This window comes from Amia ocellicauda, chromosome 5 (genome assembly GCF_036373705.1).
Source record: "Amia ocellicauda isolate fAmiCal2 chromosome 5, fAmiCal2.hap1, whole genome shotgun sequence".
Taxonomy (NCBI): domain Eukaryota; kingdom Metazoa; phylum Chordata; class Actinopteri; order Amiiformes; family Amiidae; genus Amia; species Amia ocellicauda.
Window position 1 is genome coordinate 24607209 of NC_089854.1, and position 18062 is coordinate 24625270.

The following is an 18062-nucleotide window of genomic DNA, read 5'->3' on the forward strand; positions in this document are numbered from 1 at the left end:
CAACCAAGGGCTTATGTTGCGTTTTACAAGACCGACTCACTCCTGCGGTAATTCAAAATGCAAATTTACTGATAGGATCAAACACCTCCCTTCTATATCACACTTGCTCTTTTGTAGGATGCAACAGTAGCGCTACATCAGTGCATTTTCAGAGCTGAACTGCTCCCTATGACTCAGAAAATTCAATTTCACCCTGATGAGGGGCTGCAACATTCAGGCCTTTTAATTCAGTGAGAAAGCTGGAGAACAGACTCCTGCCACTGTGATTGCTGTCAGGGAAATTAATTCAACTGTCCAAGGTTTATCCTTGACTCTCTCCCTTGATATACAGAAGAACAGCCGTCTGTTTAGAAAATACTCAAACAAATTTAATACTCACTACAAAATAAGTAAATCTGATGTGTAAACCACTCACCATTGGGGATGAGAATTCCCCCCAGCATGGTACCAAACACGATGCAAAGTGTGATCATTTTAAACCGGAGGGGGGGCATGTATCCCCCAGCTGCGAAGGTGCCATCCTTCTGCTGAGAAATTTGGAGATTTCACTGTTAGTTTGGTTTGCAGTTATGCCATCAGCCAGTCTTGCTACCTCTAGATCTACCTGAGTTTCCCAAGTGGGAAACTACTGGCAGAGGTCAGAGGTCAGCAGATGCCCAATGACACCTTTGCAGGCACCTTTAAACCAGCAACTGCAATGCACCCTGGGGAAAAAAATGCAGCATTCCAAAACTTGTGCTTAACTGTAACAAAACCCTGAGAAAAAAATTTGAATCATTTCTGTTTGATTTAGCCTCCTTTCAGAGGTCCACAGATCTGTAGGATTTATTTGTGGATAATTTCCTCTGAAGATCCTTCGATCCAAGTACCTACTTAATATTTATTTTGACTGACATCTGTTTCCTATGAAGTAAAACTTGTGCTTCGTCCTGACGCAGGTGCTGAGTGGGGTAGCTGGTGTTGTTTACCTGCTGTTCGAAGAGCATGGTGTTGATGGCCTGGCGGCAGGGCAGGATCATCATAGGGAAGCCCACGGCCACAGACATCATGAAGCCCACACGAATCATCTCCGTCACCAGGTTAGATGGGAAGTTCATCAGCACGTTTCCTGCGATGTTCTCCGTGAAGCTCACGTAGCCAAAGAAGCCCACCTGTGAACACGACAAACCCCACACGCTTACTAACCTAGGCCCAGTTATCTCTTTAATCCATGTAATTGAACAAAAATTAAACACTCGTGTGCTCTTCACCTCCAATTATGAAAAGATGGTCAAGGCCATACTCTGGCAGTTAAAACTGGAGAGTGGAAACCAGAAGGCCACCGCTTTCTCTTGCTTCTGCTAACATCTATTGTTCTTCACCAACGCTAATTGGCAACAAGCGGTTACTTTAAATCACAGTGTATAATACCGATCTCATAGCTGAAATCCCGTTGAAGCCATTCATTTCACTGGGCATTAGGGGACCACCAAAGTGCCTATCAGTCTGCTGGGTGAAAATTATTCCATTACAGTCATAGCGGGATCTAAAGTAATGCATTGGGAATGACTGAGGGAGCATCAGGTGTTTGGTTTCTGAGATACGACATGCTTAATACCTACTGTAATACTTTAAAATGATCATCCATGTTGGAAAACCTTAACAAATGATAGGCACGTTATGATCTTTAGTGCAAACATCCAGTATTGTATGAACCAACAGCCTGTCAACTGGAAAGGATGGCAGAGAAAATATGGCAACAGATCCCTTTTTCTCTGCCAGATGTAAACAGGTTACAACCACATTCCACCTCGCTTGCCAAAAAGGAAGGCATGTCTAAAAGTCAAGGATTCTTCACCCCTAACCGTAGCTGTGTGTGTTTCCCCATCAGTTAGTTCTTGGCATTTACTTTCTTTAGTGATGTATTGAGCGTGTGGAGATATACATTCACTCCCATGAGCACAGAAACAGAAGCAGAGGGTTAATAAGCCAAATACCAACACACACAGACAACAGAGAAGCAACTTGTGTTCATGGAGAACTATAACCTGGATTTAAAACAATTCTGCTGTAATCTACTTTCCAATGCACACATATACAAATACATGCATAGGTGTGTGCAGGTTTGTGTGAAAGTAACCAGAACAATCCTGCTTTTGAAAACAATGTCTACTTTCTTCAAGGTATTTTCCATTTTCACTTCTCATTTTCTCGTACCAACCGCAAACGTTGGAAATCACGAGGGCTATCCTTGATCTTTCTTAGAAAACGCTCCGAGTTCACCCAAGAACAACACAAGTTGTAAGGCCTGGAGTGCTCAACAAAGCTTTTAGCAATTCAATCTCCCGTTTTACAGCTCTGTGTTAATAAAGGAAGAAAGGGCTGCTGCACATAAAAAGCCAAGTGCTGTCAATGCTCTGCAAGCGGCGAGGAAATTATGAGCACTCAAGGCTGCGCTTAAATTCAGCCATTCAAAAAAAAAAAAAAAATACCCATTTAATAATGCATTTAGCAAAACATAAAATATTTACAGAAAATGTTTTATCAAATGGGATCCGATTCTTAAAAACTGCAGCTTTTAACTGCAGAGGCCGACGGCATCTTTAGATCGGTCTGTCTTCCAACTGAATACAGTCTTTCAACGGTAAACAAAGAGACAGCCATGGGAAGTTAAAGGTATCAAGATACTCGATTAAACCATCCTAAGGAGAGAGGAAGCGATGGAGTAGTGACCCCCCAAAAAAGGAAAATGGTACTATATCAACGGTGGCACTGAAAAAGTTAGGATAGATTGATTGGTATATCAGTAAGATTTATTTCTCTCAGGGTTTTTCTTAATAAGCCTTAAACAGAATTAATGTATGAACAAGAAATTAAATTAAAAAGCCACCCTTTTTTCTCTGTGTAATACATGTAGAATACATTAGCGGTTGAAGTCAATGATTTTCGGATATTTTCAAGGCGATTTACGCAATGCAAAATTACAAACATTCCTGGAATCATGTCAACTAATAAATACACATGGTTTGTTGCAGAGAATGCAAACCACATATTAGATTAAATGTGATCACCTTGTTCTGTCCACATGTAGTTAATTCAGTACATGTGTATTTTGTAAACCATGAAAACCCTCTGACGATCTCATTACAGAGGTGACCTACATAAAAGGCACACGGGAGACTACTTCCTTACGTAAATTAACACTAAACACACACACAATATATGTGTGTCTGTGTGATATATATATTTATATATACACACACATTCACACATATCTGTGCAAGTGCCTATGTGTATGCATATTTTTAGATTAGACTAAAAGTTCTAGAAGTTCATTAGAAGCTACAAAGCTAATTGATTTTTTTTTTTTTTTAAACCCGGAAGGCAGTTTCAATGATTGTCCCTGTAGCCTATAATTAACCACCAGAGTTTGATGGGGAGACTCATTGGCCTAGATGTTACAGCTTATTATTCCAAGTCAAATCCCTGATATCCTTCATGAACACCAACTACTCTAATAATTGTGCTCAGCATAGACCCCAACCTGCTGCACCCAGAATATCAATGACCCAGAATGAACCCAGGAGAGCAGCTCAGCTTTAGCTCTGGGACTGCACCCCAGAAAAGCCACTTTATAAACCAACACATGAGGCACCACGCCTGCAAAAGTTCCCATGTCATAGGTTGTAAAGGGACAGTCCCTGGCTGTACTCACTGTGATGTAGAAGGTTGTGACCACATTGAGGGACGATGTGAAGATGGTGCTCATTCTCTTGACCGAGGGCTCTTCCAGGCTGTCGTAGGTGGGCAGCACTTGCCTGCAAATCAGGGAAGGAGGCTTCATTTGGGGCAAGACGTGCTTGATCAAAAAACCTACATCACAGGACCATAAAACAGCATAACCAACTGTGTGTAGCAGCAACAGAAAAGCTTAATAATAAAGATTCAAAAACACTGAAGACTCCATGGGAGAGCTTTAGGTTAAGGTTTAAAGTAGGAGAAATAAAACAACAGGGAATTGAGTTTTAAAAGAAATAATAAAACACAATAAAAACCGAGATGGAAAAGCATAAAGCCCTTTAGCACTAATATCCAAGTTATCTTTTGGAAACGAAGGGCGACAAGAAAATCGCTATCTGTCATCGCAGCGACCTATAAAAGTGCGAGCCAAAGCACATTAAACAGGGAATTTACAGCTGTAATATATTAGAGCAGAGTGCAAGTCAAGTTTTAGAACCTTATAAAGTTTCTTGGCAGTATTTCTATTTTTTCTAGGGGTCTGCGTTTCTTTTATTATTATTTGTATTTGTATAGGAGCATGTTCCCTTCAGGTGCTAATACTATTTACAGATGTTCACGCATTGTTAAATACAGCTGTGAACAAGCACTGCACAAATACTACCCCTTGCAATGCAGACAAAATAATTCTACTGCAGACAGAAGGCTCGTAGTTCTACATTTTTGCGAATAGTTATTTTGTCACTTATCAATATAAAGGGAGCATTCATTGACTGGCTTCACTTACACTGTGCTACACACTTACATTGCTTATGAACTCTTGACAGTTAAGTCGAATGCAGCATAACTTTTTTTTTAAGTTTTTATCACACTGACTGGAAATTGTGCGTTTACATCAAATGGCAAGAAGACTATTCAGGTTCAACTTGGGCACACAAACAGAAAAGCGTTTGCACAAAAATACCCAGGAAAGGCAAGACCTCCTTGTGTATTTTCATTAACAGAGGATATCCCTCAGAGATTCAGCATTTCACAAGCAAGGGCACATGATGACGGCAAACAACAGATGACAATTAGACATGCAGATGTGATGAACGAAACAATGAATATATATCTCAGGTGAAGTGATGAGCAAGTGCACAGATCTTTTTGGGTCTCAGAGACAGTTTTCAAGTGAATATAAATACATTCATATTTAATTTACTCAGAAAGGGCAGATCTTTATTTTGTCTTCCATCATTCATTAAATTACATCATTTTAGTTAAACCTCCCCTCTTAAAATCACTGGTAGACAACTCTGGGTTTCTATGGTGTGTTATGATAAGAGCTCCAGCTGCTTCTGGTTCTCCAGAGTAGAGGATGTCCCAGGGACCTAGCGAGATATCCTCACACTCTTCCAAGTAGCACACTGAGCTGGTATTCATGTCACCCAGTCCCATGACCCCCGAACTCTTTCCTTCAATCACTGGCCTGATGTCAGACCTTCTAAAAATGGCCAGTCCTTAAGGGGCATCATGATCTTCTGATTTTTGTATTTATTGCACCAAATTAGAACTCTCCCAATCACTAGATGACCCTTCCCTTCTATAGGAATAGGGGCCATCTTCAAGCACATCAGAGGGTTCACATATAACCCACTTCCTTACCACAGTTTCCTGAGGTCCCCCTCCCCCAAACAATTTGCATTCCTATACTTCTGCCGAAGATTTTTTGGTCTCTTTCATTCCCTTTATATTGTCTGTGTATTTCTTTCCATGGAGTGAGATTTCATTGCAGGATTCCACAGAAAGATGTGCTGCTTGCTCTCTCTTCACACATCTATTGTTTAGCCCATAGAGACAATCTGCCCGACTGTTATTGCCCCATGAAAGCCTGGCTCAGGAGATACCAGAGTTTCCCTCTAAACTGCATGCAGAGCTTAGAAGGAAGGCAGGGCAACAGCAGCTATCCACAGGCAAACAGGATAGCATGAAAGACAGATAATATAGCAGTAGAAAGTGGCAGAAATATCTAGGGACATGAAGTGCAAGTGCCCTCAATCCCCAACATATATAATAAACACAACAAGCTACTTGGGTCCTGTGTGTAACTCCAATGCTGCTCCCTCAAGCACAAACTACTGGAAAATTAACCATCTGGCCTCGTCCATAAAACAGAGCAATTCATAAATACTTTACACAGACGGGAGAGAAATAAATAAAATTGAAGAACAGTATTAGTAGTCAATGGTTTTATAACAGAAAACGGCAAAAGAGCTGGAAGTCTAACAAAGTGACAAGGCATTAATGAAAGTGTAGCGTAGGAGAGCGCTGGCGGAGTTAAATTTGGATGCAGTTTCTGGCTTGTCACATAGAGCTCTGGCAGGTCCTCAAAAGGGAGCCAAAACAAATCAAAACTAAAACCACATGGATGACAAAGTGCACCCCCGTGGACTGATTCTCTTAAAGACCTTACATGTTAAAAGCCAGAAGTGGTTTATGCCTAGGTGAGTAATGATAATCTTTTGTTTCCTCTCCAAAAACTTTGCTAGAAACCCTTTAAAATAATTGAGAAATGGGTGTTCAGTGTAAATTTTGCAGCAAGTACATTAGTCTGCGGTCCTTTTTTTATCTGCTTTAGGGACTTCTTGCTTTTCAGCTGTTAAATCATAGTCTGTTGTTAAAGTCAGCTATGAGAAGCCCGACACTGGAGTGCAGTTGTTGGGTTCAGTGCTGAGAGATTCGTCTGGAAACTAGGAGAGAAGAGGGGAGAAGAAGCTGTCTTGTCCGTGTCAAGAGTACGGCACACTCCCTGGCCCCCTCCCCCCCCCTGGATCCACAGAGGACGGACAGATGAGGGGGTACTTACGACTGACAGGCGAATGCCATGCCACAGATAGGGATGCAGCGAAAGACGCCGTCCCAGCGGACGTAACTGACCAGCTTCATCCATTGCCCATTGAGGAGGCCATGTTTGAAGGAGGACAGCACCATCTGCGTTTGAGGGAGAGCAGGAAGATTACAGGTCATCCAGGGAAAATATCAACCAACTGGGCGCCCCTCTCACCAAGGGCTACAGGGGAGCTGAGAGCAAGGGATACGGCAGGAAATGCCACACTAAGCTTAAAACTGGTGCACCTGGCCAATCTTAGATTCACTGCTGCCTCTGTCAGTTTTTAAACCTCAACGAAGTGGTGTACTGAAGCTACATCCGTCAATGTGCATCAGCTAGCACTTGTGAGGGAACAAGCTAGTCAAACGTGACAGATATGACATCATGTTTTGTAGTATCACCCAATACACCAACAAAACTATCACAAATTTGTTGTGAAATAAAACAAATAGCTACCATTTCCACCATTTAATTTTGGGAAAGCTAATTTTGGGTTTCCTGTTCTTCTTTTAAGTCTACAACCTTATAGCCTAGGATCATGCAGGCTCATGTACACACTGCATAGACAGCTTTTGCAACCAGTAAATCAAAAACCAGAAACTGATTAAATGGTGATGAGGAAATGGTGAAATTAATTTGAATGAAATTTAGTCTAATTTTTAGAGTACAGCACATTCAACAAGATTTAAAGACACTGCAGAGAATGATCACGTACAATTGTACAAATTCAGATTTGGGGAAGAAAGTAGGAAATGGGAGGAAAGGGGGAAAACAAAAAGTCACCAATTTTGTTTTTAATTAACATGGCATTTGCTGCAAGTCCACCGTACACACAACCAACCACGCCCCAATGCCACAGCCCCAACAGCCAGGTAAAGTCTACAGGAACATGCCGAGATGGGGTGTGGTGGAGGATGAGGGGGGTAATGCCATGTCATGTTCTGAGCCACCCCCACGAAGATGAATCAAGAGGACGTGATTTTTTGTCGTGGCTTCGCCAATTTACTTACGGATGGCAGCAGAAGGTCGTCGCAATAATTGGCAGGCATTGAACGACCCCCGAAACACGCCACAGGTGCACTTTCTCCACCCATGACCCACTGATTATCCCGTAACGCAGTGAAGACAACACTATCTAGAAGCAGTGTGAAAGGGGGGCAAAGGGGAAACACATCATGTGACAGCGTTAGTGGCCAGGTCTGCTTTCTGGGTGTGAAGAAATGGGACTGGGCCAGCCCGGGAGGGGGTTCGCTGGACTTAACCATCAAGACTCTATTAATGGATGAAATTGAATTACTTTTGTGGATTTAAATGAATAAATAAACAAAAATAAATGGATCTGTAAGATGATTACTTCTGGGCTAGCTCTATCTTCAGCTCTGTGATAAAATTAATGCAGACGTGACTCGATTGACATGAACATCTGTATGTTCATGTGGTTTGAAGTACTGACGTTCTCATTTAAATGTATACTAACTGCATAAGGAGTCACTAGTGCCCGAAACCATGGCTTTCCGATGGTGAAAATTGGTGAAATCGGTTTCATGAATCATGTTAGTTTATTACTCATTTTAGAACTAGGTAGGACTGGCAGATGTAACTGGTTATTTCTTTGCATGGGTGCGAGGGCATTGCTAACATGACTACTGAGTCTGTTCGTCCAAAAGTCCAGGCATTGTACCCTGATCAATGTGAGAGACGGGCTGGAAGACGGGAACTTGCAAAAACTGAACATGGAAAAAGTGCATCCTGGTACCACTGGCTCCCACCATTACAGCACCTCTCTTCCTGCAACTTGTTGAGTCAGGACAGTTTATCAAGACTCCCAGTAACAAGTAGTGGTGCGGCCCAGGGAACGTTCCACTTTTTTCTTTAGATTGGGACTACGTTCAATTTGTACACCCCCACATTGTGCTGCACACTGACCACACACTGGAACATAACACAGTGCAACTAACACAGTATATTAGTTTGGTGGAGTTGGGTCAAGTGCATCGGGCGCTACACATACATATCAAGCAATCCACAGGATTAAAGCAAAAGTGTTTCTATACTATAATGGTTAAATAAATTGTTTGGTGATTGTACAGCTGGGACAGTGTAGGTGAAAGGACTGCTGTGGTGCCTACCCTAACCTGCTGCCAGTATGTGTCCATGTGACTGGCACTCTCACAATGTAATGGCAGTGGCCTGAGGTTTGCATTTTAATCCTCTGTACCAAGCTGTGCCACTCAGCTGTCACACTGCATTCTGCACAGACTCATGCATTTCTAAGCCATAGTCTGGATTAGTCTGTTATTTATGTGCAAACAAGTCACACCATCATTCGTCCCTAAGATATGTTTATACCTTGATCAATGGCCTGGTGATGAACATTTTGCTTTATGGGGACTATTCATAAATACTAAACAGTGTGGGCTGCTAAAATGTAGTGCATGATATGGTTATAAAATTCCCTGATGAAGACTCTCCAAGCTCCTCAAAAACAAAATCAAACATTCTGACACTAAAGGTGACTGTAATGAGACTAAACTTGATTTCAGCTAAGTGTCTGCAAAAACATCCTGAACATCACTATTAAAAGCTGGCAGGACTAGAACAACATCAAAAACGGGAGGCAACAGGGTGCTTTTTCTCCGGTGCTGTGAAGCCCTGGCCCCCAGGGTCACAGCTGTGTCGGTGGGGAAGCGACTCACCGCAAACATGAAGAGTGTGTAGAACATAAGCGCCATGGCGGAGAAGGACTGGATGGAGGACATCATGTTCCTCTGCAGGCTGAGCGGCAGCACGATGAACAGGGAGACGGCGATGAGCAGCACCACGCGGAAACTCCCCGTCACCTGCAACACACAGCACACACTCGCCTTCATCCACGCACTGCAGCGTCTTGCCCTGATGCCCATTTGAACAACACAGCCACCCTGACTCAAGCCACAGTCCATTATGGCCAGGCAACCCACCAGTACGCACACACAAACTGACAAAAAGAGTTTCAGATTTTCCCATTCAGGCAAGCCTCGATGTGCTGGCGCAACAGATTCACAAGTACCCTCTGATGCAATGAGAAACGGAGGCCTAGCAAGATCCAGGCATGCATAAGCTACTGGATTTTAACTTCTACATTTCACCGTGGTACACATTTGACGTCGGTTTAATAACCCAGAGATAGACTGCCCACTCGCCCACCTGCCCCCATTGTACACAAGGGCCAGGCAGCATGGGCCCTGAGAAGAGGCCATTACAAAGCCAACAGTGACACTTCCTAGTGCCTTTTCTATGCAGGCTAATTTGATCTCACACTGGGCATTGACAGGAAGATTGTTGTGAAGCATTACTTAATTAAATGCAAATTATTACTCATTATGCTGCTTAGTCAAGCTTCAAATGTATAAAGCTAATAACACATTGAGCTTCTTTATTAGCTGTCCATGATTAGGTCACTCAGCTATTCAACCTTGTGTGTGTGTGTGTGTGTGTGTGTATATATATATATATATATATATATATATGAATATATTAAAAAAAAAAAAAAAAAAAAAAAAAAAAAAAAAAGCTATGAAATCTTACAGTAAAACAGGGTAGTTTCACGCAGGTATGGGTTGTTAATTATACCTCTGGTTCAAGGGCTTTACTGCTCAGAATATCAGAAAAAAATGGCTTGACTTTCCTATACGCACCCCACTGCTTTTTAAACAGGTGGGGTTGTTTTGTCCCAGTCACATGGGCAGTGCCTTTTGTTAGCCAACCGCTAGTTTCATGAGATCATGTGGGTGTAATCAGAGGTGCGTCTGATTATTGTTTTTGAGACTAATTTCAGTATATATTAAATAAATACAGCCTAGCGTTAGAAGAAAAATACAGGTTTGTCTCTTTAAACCAACAATTAAGCCTCACAAGGTCATTCAAAAGACTATTCTCAGCTGCAACAGTCTCGCCTAGGAGATGAGTAAAATCCCGTCAGGTGGAATGAAAATCACAGAATGAACTTGGAGCCACGTCAACTTGAAGGCACATAGATCAGCGTGCTTCACAACTGACACACCTGGAAACTGACAATATCGGCAGCACCACTGATTTACAGTATAAGAAGAGAGAATGTATTTCACCATGGAGTTATTCTTGCAGGCGGATAAGGTGTAGAAATGTGTTGCTAAAATGTAAACGGATGCGATTCCAAAGACCCCGCTTACCGGAAGACCCAGCATCTGCGCAAAGAAGTTGGACCCCAGGTCAGCGATCACGACATAGAAGGCGATGCAGGTTCCCAACATCAGCCCAATCATACTGTAACGCAACACAAACCACACAATGAGGGCTTTAAATCACAAGCATGTTGCCCTATACAGAAGACTGATGAATGTTTTAGTTTGGTAAACAGTTTGTAGTTAAATTAGTCCTGTCGAAATGCTGATGAGAACGAACATGCTTACCTTGTCTCCACCAAGGTTTTCCCTGTTTTTCCATACGCGTGGAAGGCTGCAAATAAAACCAAATTAATAAAATAACATCCTTCTTGCAGTCAGGGGTCAATGAGAAGGCAGTGGAAGACTGTAGAAGATGTGGGTCATAGTGGTTTTAATCTTTAGGGCTGTCTTTTCAAGTACATGTATAGAGTCAGTTGTAAGCTGGAGAATAGCTCGGTCTTTAGATATTCTTTAGATATTTAGTCCAGTTCATATTCAATGACCAATCAGACAATTAATGTCCTGGTAAATACCTTGTATTATATATATATATATATATATATATATATATATATATAAATCATGCATCTCCACTTTTCTTAGGGGAAGAGATGAATGTGTCCCAGGTAGAAGGTAATTTTCTGGTCTGTCTTTATGTTTGGTGCAAAGCAGAACCATTGACTTCCTGGTGACGGCATACGTTAACAGTGCATTTAGTGTTTAAAAGCAGCAGCTAAACACAAGGAGAAACAAAGAGCATGCAAACAGTACACAGACGTCTGTGTGAGTGACTGCAGGATTGTGAAAGAGGCTGCCAGCAACTTCTGAGAACTGCTGTCCATCAGGCTCTTACCCAGTCCAGCGTATGTCCTTCGCTTGCTGCTGCAGGCCGAGTGAACCAAGAACATGCAGGACTGGTGGGTCATCCAGGAGCAGAAGAACAGCAGCAGAGTCCCCAGGACAATACCACACTGCAGCCAGAGAGACAGGACAACATCAGAGACACGCCCAACACAGTCAGAGAGGACAACATCAGCAGCATCACCAATTGCATTGCATTTTTAAATCTGTTCTGGGGGGGTTATATAGCACCTGTTTCATTGGGGAAAAACAGACCAAAACACTAACAGGGAAAAATAAAAAGTTTTACCAAAAGAAAATAAAGTCTAATTTGTTGATGCCAGACATTTTGAGCATTACAAGCAAGTTGCATTTTGTTTAAATTTACCTTGCAAGTTGTATAGTACTTGTTAGAAAGTAAATTTTAATACGAGTTCACTTATTTCACAGGTGTACTGTCAACACCGAGGCAAACAAGACTAAAAGGCATCATTAAACCCAAGACAAAGGGCACAGAGCAGGGGTGACAACCCTGTTCCTGGAGAGCCACAATCCTGCGGATTTTACAGGTGTCTCTAAATCACAAATCAGTGGATACCTGTAACTCAGGGACACTTTGCCTAATTAAGACCCACAATTGACTGAATTAAGCAGTTAAATAAGTGGATAAAACACACAACTGTAGGCCCTGTGGCTCTCCAGGACCGGGGTTGGCCAGCCCTGACACAGGGAGATGTGAAACCTTCACCTGAAGCAGAATTTGACTACATTTGCTTGAAGCTGTCGTGTCGACACATCTATGCAAAAGGCCCGTCGCTGCTGCGGTGAAAACGACTTTCCCTTCCTCTAACTCTCAGCGCACACGAGTTACAGTAAGCACAGATTAATGAATATGTATTTCTGATTATTTCACCCACCTGCTTGAAGCAGAAGGGCATCGTCAGGACGCTGACTCCCACGATGCTGTTCACCACGTTCATGATCAGACCCCAGTTGGACGCCGTCATGGTGGCGTATTTAATATTCGATCAAGTGAAATCAATGCAGATGCCGGTGTTTGACTATTGCTCCAAAACAAAGTGCAACTCCAAAAAACAACACACCCCGACCAAAATGGGTGTAGTGTCTTCTCACTTTGTGTCACTCTGACATGTGTGACGTGGCGATGGAGGGAAATAAAGAGAGCAACGTGACTGACTAAGTTTGGCCAAATCGCCCAGAAAGGCTTTCGGTCAGACTAAGGACCCCTCAGCAGCCAAACGACTACCTGCACAGCCCCTCCAAACTGGTTTTAATAACTTTTTAATAGCATACTCCAGCTAATTGGCGAAAACCACTCAATGCATTACCCCCAAAAAAGTAACGCTTACGTCACCATCGGTACTGGCGCACAGGTGGCGAAACGCCCCGATCGACGTTCAGTGCAAATCGCCAGACACCGGGCGAGAAATAACAGCGGTGCAGAGACCCTGACAGTCACGACGTGTTTTGATCCCCAGATTGTAAATTTTGATTTCCTGTCCGCGTTACCAGGAAGTACCATGCAGGTTTGACAACGATACACGTCGGCGATCAAGAGACACACGAAGCTGTCGTCAGTCAGGAGGCCCTCGGCTGCCCCTAATGGCGTGGCTGGCTTTTGCATTTGCATTGCATCAGAAAATGCCTGCCGATTTGCTACACTTTTTTTTGCAAATCTATCAAGCAGCCCTAAGACTGTGCATACAGTGATTAGCAGTAAAAACAACCAATCAGGTACCCAATGAAAGCCTCTGTGCAAATATCACGTTGAAACCTGTCTGCCCTGACAAATGGACTGCAAACAGAAAAAAAGCTCTCAACAATTTTGATAGGGTTCATTGCACAGCTGCACTTGTAAGAGCATTACTTAGCCAAATGCTTTTACTTAGCGAGGGCAATTATTCAGAGTCAATTCCAACAGCTGAAATGCAACACTGGGGTCAGTTGAAAAGTTCACACACTCATTCAGCTTTAGCGCCAAGTCAAACCGAATATCTCTGGGCCACTTCCGAACGTGTTACGCAAGAGAGCGTGGGCTCAGTCGTTATATCCTGTTGCCATTATAATCGAATGAATCAAGCCAACAAATCTTATTTGACACGACCCGTTTCGGCCAATGTTGACTCAGGACAACAGCCATCGCCCAAGGTTGTGTTTCTCCTGAGGACTGGGCTGCTCAAGTCCCTTTCATGTACTTCTATTGAGCACCAGCTGTTCATCATGGTCCCAGGCACCTGTACAGCACCTGAGCCATGTGACCTTCCCAAACACACTACCACACCAAAGGTGACTAGAAATGGCACGATAAAGTGAAAGGCCTTCCAAACAGCTGCAGATGCCTTTCGCTTTATCATGCCATTTCCCTGCATCTCCTTGTGCCCGATTCCACCGTACATGGGAGGATGGATGAAAACTAAAATGCAGGGGCAGCACAAAGGGGAACCGTGTGTACCAGTAGGCGCAAGCAATTTAAATTCCACTTCCCCTATTCATTCCCCAGGATTTCACTTGTACATTGGAGTTTACATGAGAGATCAGAGCAATTACTAGTTTTTAATGAGTTCTGGGGCATGTGGCCCCACAGATACGTGGTGACTGGTTTGGCAGAAATCTCCTACACTCTTTGTGGGAGTGTTTAACCATACACTGGCATGTACAGTATATCCATCCTTCAGCCTTCGTCAATCAGGATTAGGCCTCCCCACAGGGGATCGTTAGCCACAACTCACCATGGTGGCCAGATGGGTTGGTGAGGACCGCACACACACACAACTACAAGGCAATTTAGGGGAGCCAATCAACCTAGGTAGCATGGCTTTGGGAGCTGGAGGGAAACTGGAGCACCCATAGAAAACCCACATGGCCTTGGGGAGAACATGCAAAGTCCACACGGGCAGAATCTAACCTGGGGCCCAGGAACTGTGAGGCAGCAGCACCAACCAGTACGTCTACAGACTCTTGGTCACATCCACTTCAGACAAGAGTTGTACTGATGAGCTAATTTCAGGCTGCTGTTGGTGTCAGTATATGTAGTGCAGTACAGCCACCCTGTGATGCATCAGGTGACTGCATATGACAAACTGCATGGCCTTCCTTGAGGTCTGTACCATTCCTTCAGCAACACAATTAATCTGATTCCCAGACGCTTTCATGGGCAGAGTTTTATTCCTTGAGACAGACATTCATATGAAACCAATTTAATCTGTTATATCATCTCTGGATTGGTTTGAAATTACATATATGACTAGAATGGGCATGTACTTGGAGCGTGAACTAGTATGTGCTTCACTTGGGAAAGAGTTTTCATTGGTACAAGCACTTGATCCTGTTAAATGACAGTTCTAATGAAGACCGGAGTTACTCCACCCGTTGTCTTCACCGGTGTTCAACTAACTAAAGCAAAGGATATAAAACAGGCAGACTAGAATGGAGAGTTTAGAAATACAGTCCACAGTTTCTAGAAGTTCCATTCCTGCCCCATGTCACATGAGCTAAGAACGGAGAAGCTACAGGCTTGACATTGCATAAGGGCACGATCCACGGCAGACCTAACGGGGAGCTGCTTCCTCTCTGTTTGAAGCTTAAAATGTTTTGTGAGTCTGTTTCCAGTTAGGATGCCATGAGTGTGCCCTCGCCCTGTTGTAAAGGAGCAGTTAGACCAAACATGGTGTGCAGCTGTAAAACAAATGCTCAGTACAGGAAGGGAAGCTAAATTAGAAAGAAGGAAGGTGGGGAGAGAAAAGAGAGACTGGGATCCTACAGGGAGAGGAGTGTGTGGGCCCTGTGTGTTTGCATTGAGCCTGCAGTGGCAGTGACAGGGTGGGCCCAGCCCACTCTGAGCCCTCCTGGGACACCGTCTGTGCAGAGCCGGCTGGGAGCAGGGAGAGGCCCAGCCATTGTGTGCCAGCTAGGGAGGCTGTCCGATTGGCCACAGGGCTCTCTCTGTCTCCGGCCCCGCAGTTAATCCTTGAAGACGGGGAGGGGGTCGCTAGGCAAAGGGCAGATCGCAGAGCCGATTTGGAAGAAAAGAATCGTCTCGAGGAGGGATATGCTAGCTGGGGTGAAATTGTACTCAGGCGAAAAGGGCGACCTTTTGAACTGCCGGTGACCCCCGGTCATAGCAGGGGTCACGGAGGAACAAAACGGCACTGTGAACTGGGAAGGGTCAAGCATGTGGGGGCTGAAAGGGGCTTTGTGAGCACAGGCATGAACAAAATTCCCATCAGCAGCCCCTCGCTCAAGGCCAATAGAACAGGCCAAGCAGCGGGAATGGGCAGCGGGGTCCGGGGGAGGGCTGGAGAGGACAGTGCATGACTAGATTGTGTGTGCGGCTGAAAAAAAAAAATGCTGCTTCAGTAATCACATTTAATTACATATTATCCAGCCCATGGTACAGCTTCCTTATTGAATGTATGGCTTTTACAAAGGAGGGCTCTACGTGTCCGGCAAAACATTGCCTACCTTTGTCCCACACCAGTCCCCCACTGCAGGCTCTCGAACTGCACTCTCTATATTGCCATCTGAATAGCAAACTTAAAATAACCACAATTATGTTATTAACCTTCGAAGAACACAAAGCCCGTCCGACTGGTTAGATAAAATGGTCAGATTCTATATGTTGTTTTGCTGACGAATTAAAAACAAAGTAAGCCGAGAGTGAATTATCATTAACTTGCCCACTGGGGGGCTTTTATCTTTTGGGGCTCCACTCAAGAACATAAAGTTGACCTTGGATGAGGAAATTGCTTTTCTGCAGCACATAAATACACACTCACACACTCCCACACACACACATTCACATACCCACACTTGTAAGTACACAATTGAAATCTTTAATATTTTAGAAAGGCAGTGTCATCAGCTTGATATATTTAATTTTAAAGAAAGACATGCAAAGCAGCATGCTGAGTCCATTGATCAAGGCTGTGTGAAGATCCAAATTCAGACATGTTGTGCAGTTAATGATAATACATTCTCAGCTAATTTGATTCTGATCGTATCATGTTGGCACATCACAAGTTAAAAAGGAGATTTGGAAATAACACCTTTTGGTGAAACCTGCAGGACGGTGCCGCTTGTGTTGCAGAACCACAAACCAATTAAACCATCAGATTGCGCCCGCTGTCCTCACTCGTTTGTACAATGCGCAAATGGTCCAAGCTTTCCAAATCCATTAAAACAGGCATGGAAGCAAGAGATCACAATCCTGCCTAAAGACTCGCTGGGCAATGGCAAATGACACAAAGCTTGTGAGAACAATACAGCGCGTCCCAGATTGAGAGCACATGGACAAAGCCCTGCATGGTTCCTAATTGAATGAGCACAGGAGCACCATCTGTAGGTAATGTGCTTTTTTATGGGAAGTCTCGGGGAAAAGGGGGAACAAAACTTTGATAATAGGTGTCAGTAATTGAAATTTTATTATGCATGAACAAACAAACTAATGATTTGTCCTTGAAGTGCCTTTATTCCCACTCTGCTGAAGCAAACATCTGTTGATCACACTTAGTACCCTTACCTCTGCTAAACCTTTGCTCTGAGCTGCTTCACTTTCACACCAGCACTGCAAACAATGGTTGCAGCATCTTGAAATGCTAGCTTCTGTATTATAGCGACAAGCCTCCCAAGCCCATACTCTGCTATGATATCAGGAGGTAAAACACACTCTCTCGCTTTTCCAAATCCACTTGTCGCACATCTTTTGTTTGGACTACCTTGGACCATCACTTGCATCGGTCACACTGCGGGTCCCCAGCTGGTTGGCATGATTAGTAAACAGTGAGACTGGTATATGACAACAATGGTACAACACCATATTTAACAAGCTTTTCACCTTCATGCTAGGCTAATACCTTTTCATCTTTCAAAAAAAGTCTGGTAAATTGAACATAAAATGTGTTTATTTTTGCAGATAATGCATATGGAGGTAAAGCATGCAGGGGAAAAACAGGTTTCATAAAGTACGCTAAAGTGACAGTCATTAATCAGTTCTATTTGTTTTAAGTTTACATTCCCTATACACATGCTAATTATGATGAATATTATTTGCAGGCTCCCAAAGAAACCTGAGCTGTGTGATGTTTAACGGTATTATGTAGTCATGCAAAGTATGAAAAAGAAAGTGAATGCTTCTTTGGAACTGCCCTGAACCAACAAGGCTCCAAACACAACCCAGTTCGAGGTATTTGTCACCAGCATGTCAGGTTCGAGTGCACCAGGAAATGAGCTCATATCAGCAGGTTACTGTATTCGTTGGAATAGAATAAGGAAGCATTTACAGCCTAGAGGGCTTAGGGTATGGCAGATTAGGACAGGGATAAGATCTGTGTGCCACGTCTTGTCATTGGATTCAGTGTGATTAAACAAAATATACACCTGTCAAATTAATTTCTACAGAATTACATATTTGGTTACAGCAGCACTTCTGG

The 18062-nt window shown here is 43.4% G+C and overlaps 1 protein-coding gene across 3 annotated transcripts in view; it reads right to left on the reverse strand.

Moving 5' to 3' along the window:
- The window catches only part of slc38a10 (solute carrier family 38 member 10), a 28873-nt gene extending 15702 nt beyond the window's left edge, over nucleotides 1-13171 (reverse strand). Inside the window, exons 1-9 of one of the 3 annotated variants that reach the window (XM_066704476.1) lie at nucleotides 12531-13171; nucleotides 11627-11744; nucleotides 11020-11065; nucleotides 10780-10873; nucleotides 9286-9429; nucleotides 6566-6690; nucleotides 3695-3797; nucleotides 969-1151; nucleotides 416-527 (exon numbers count right to left, since the gene is read on the reverse strand). In XM_066704476.1, the coding sequence (XP_066560573.1) occupies nucleotides 416-527; nucleotides 969-1151; nucleotides 3695-3797; nucleotides 6566-6690; nucleotides 9286-9429; nucleotides 10780-10873; nucleotides 11020-11065; nucleotides 11627-11744; nucleotides 12531-12620 (1015 nt within the window). In that variant the 5' untranslated portion in view covers nucleotides 12621-13171. Of the gene's footprint in view, nucleotides 1-415; nucleotides 528-968; nucleotides 1152-3694; nucleotides 3798-6565; nucleotides 6691-7599; nucleotides 7725-9285; nucleotides 9430-10779; nucleotides 10874-11019; nucleotides 11066-11626; nucleotides 11745-12530 lie in introns of those variants that run through there. The other 2 variants (XM_066704475.1, XM_066704477.1) reach the window with 2 other exon arrangements.
- Between the last annotated feature and the right edge of the window lie 4891 nt (nucleotides 13172-18062).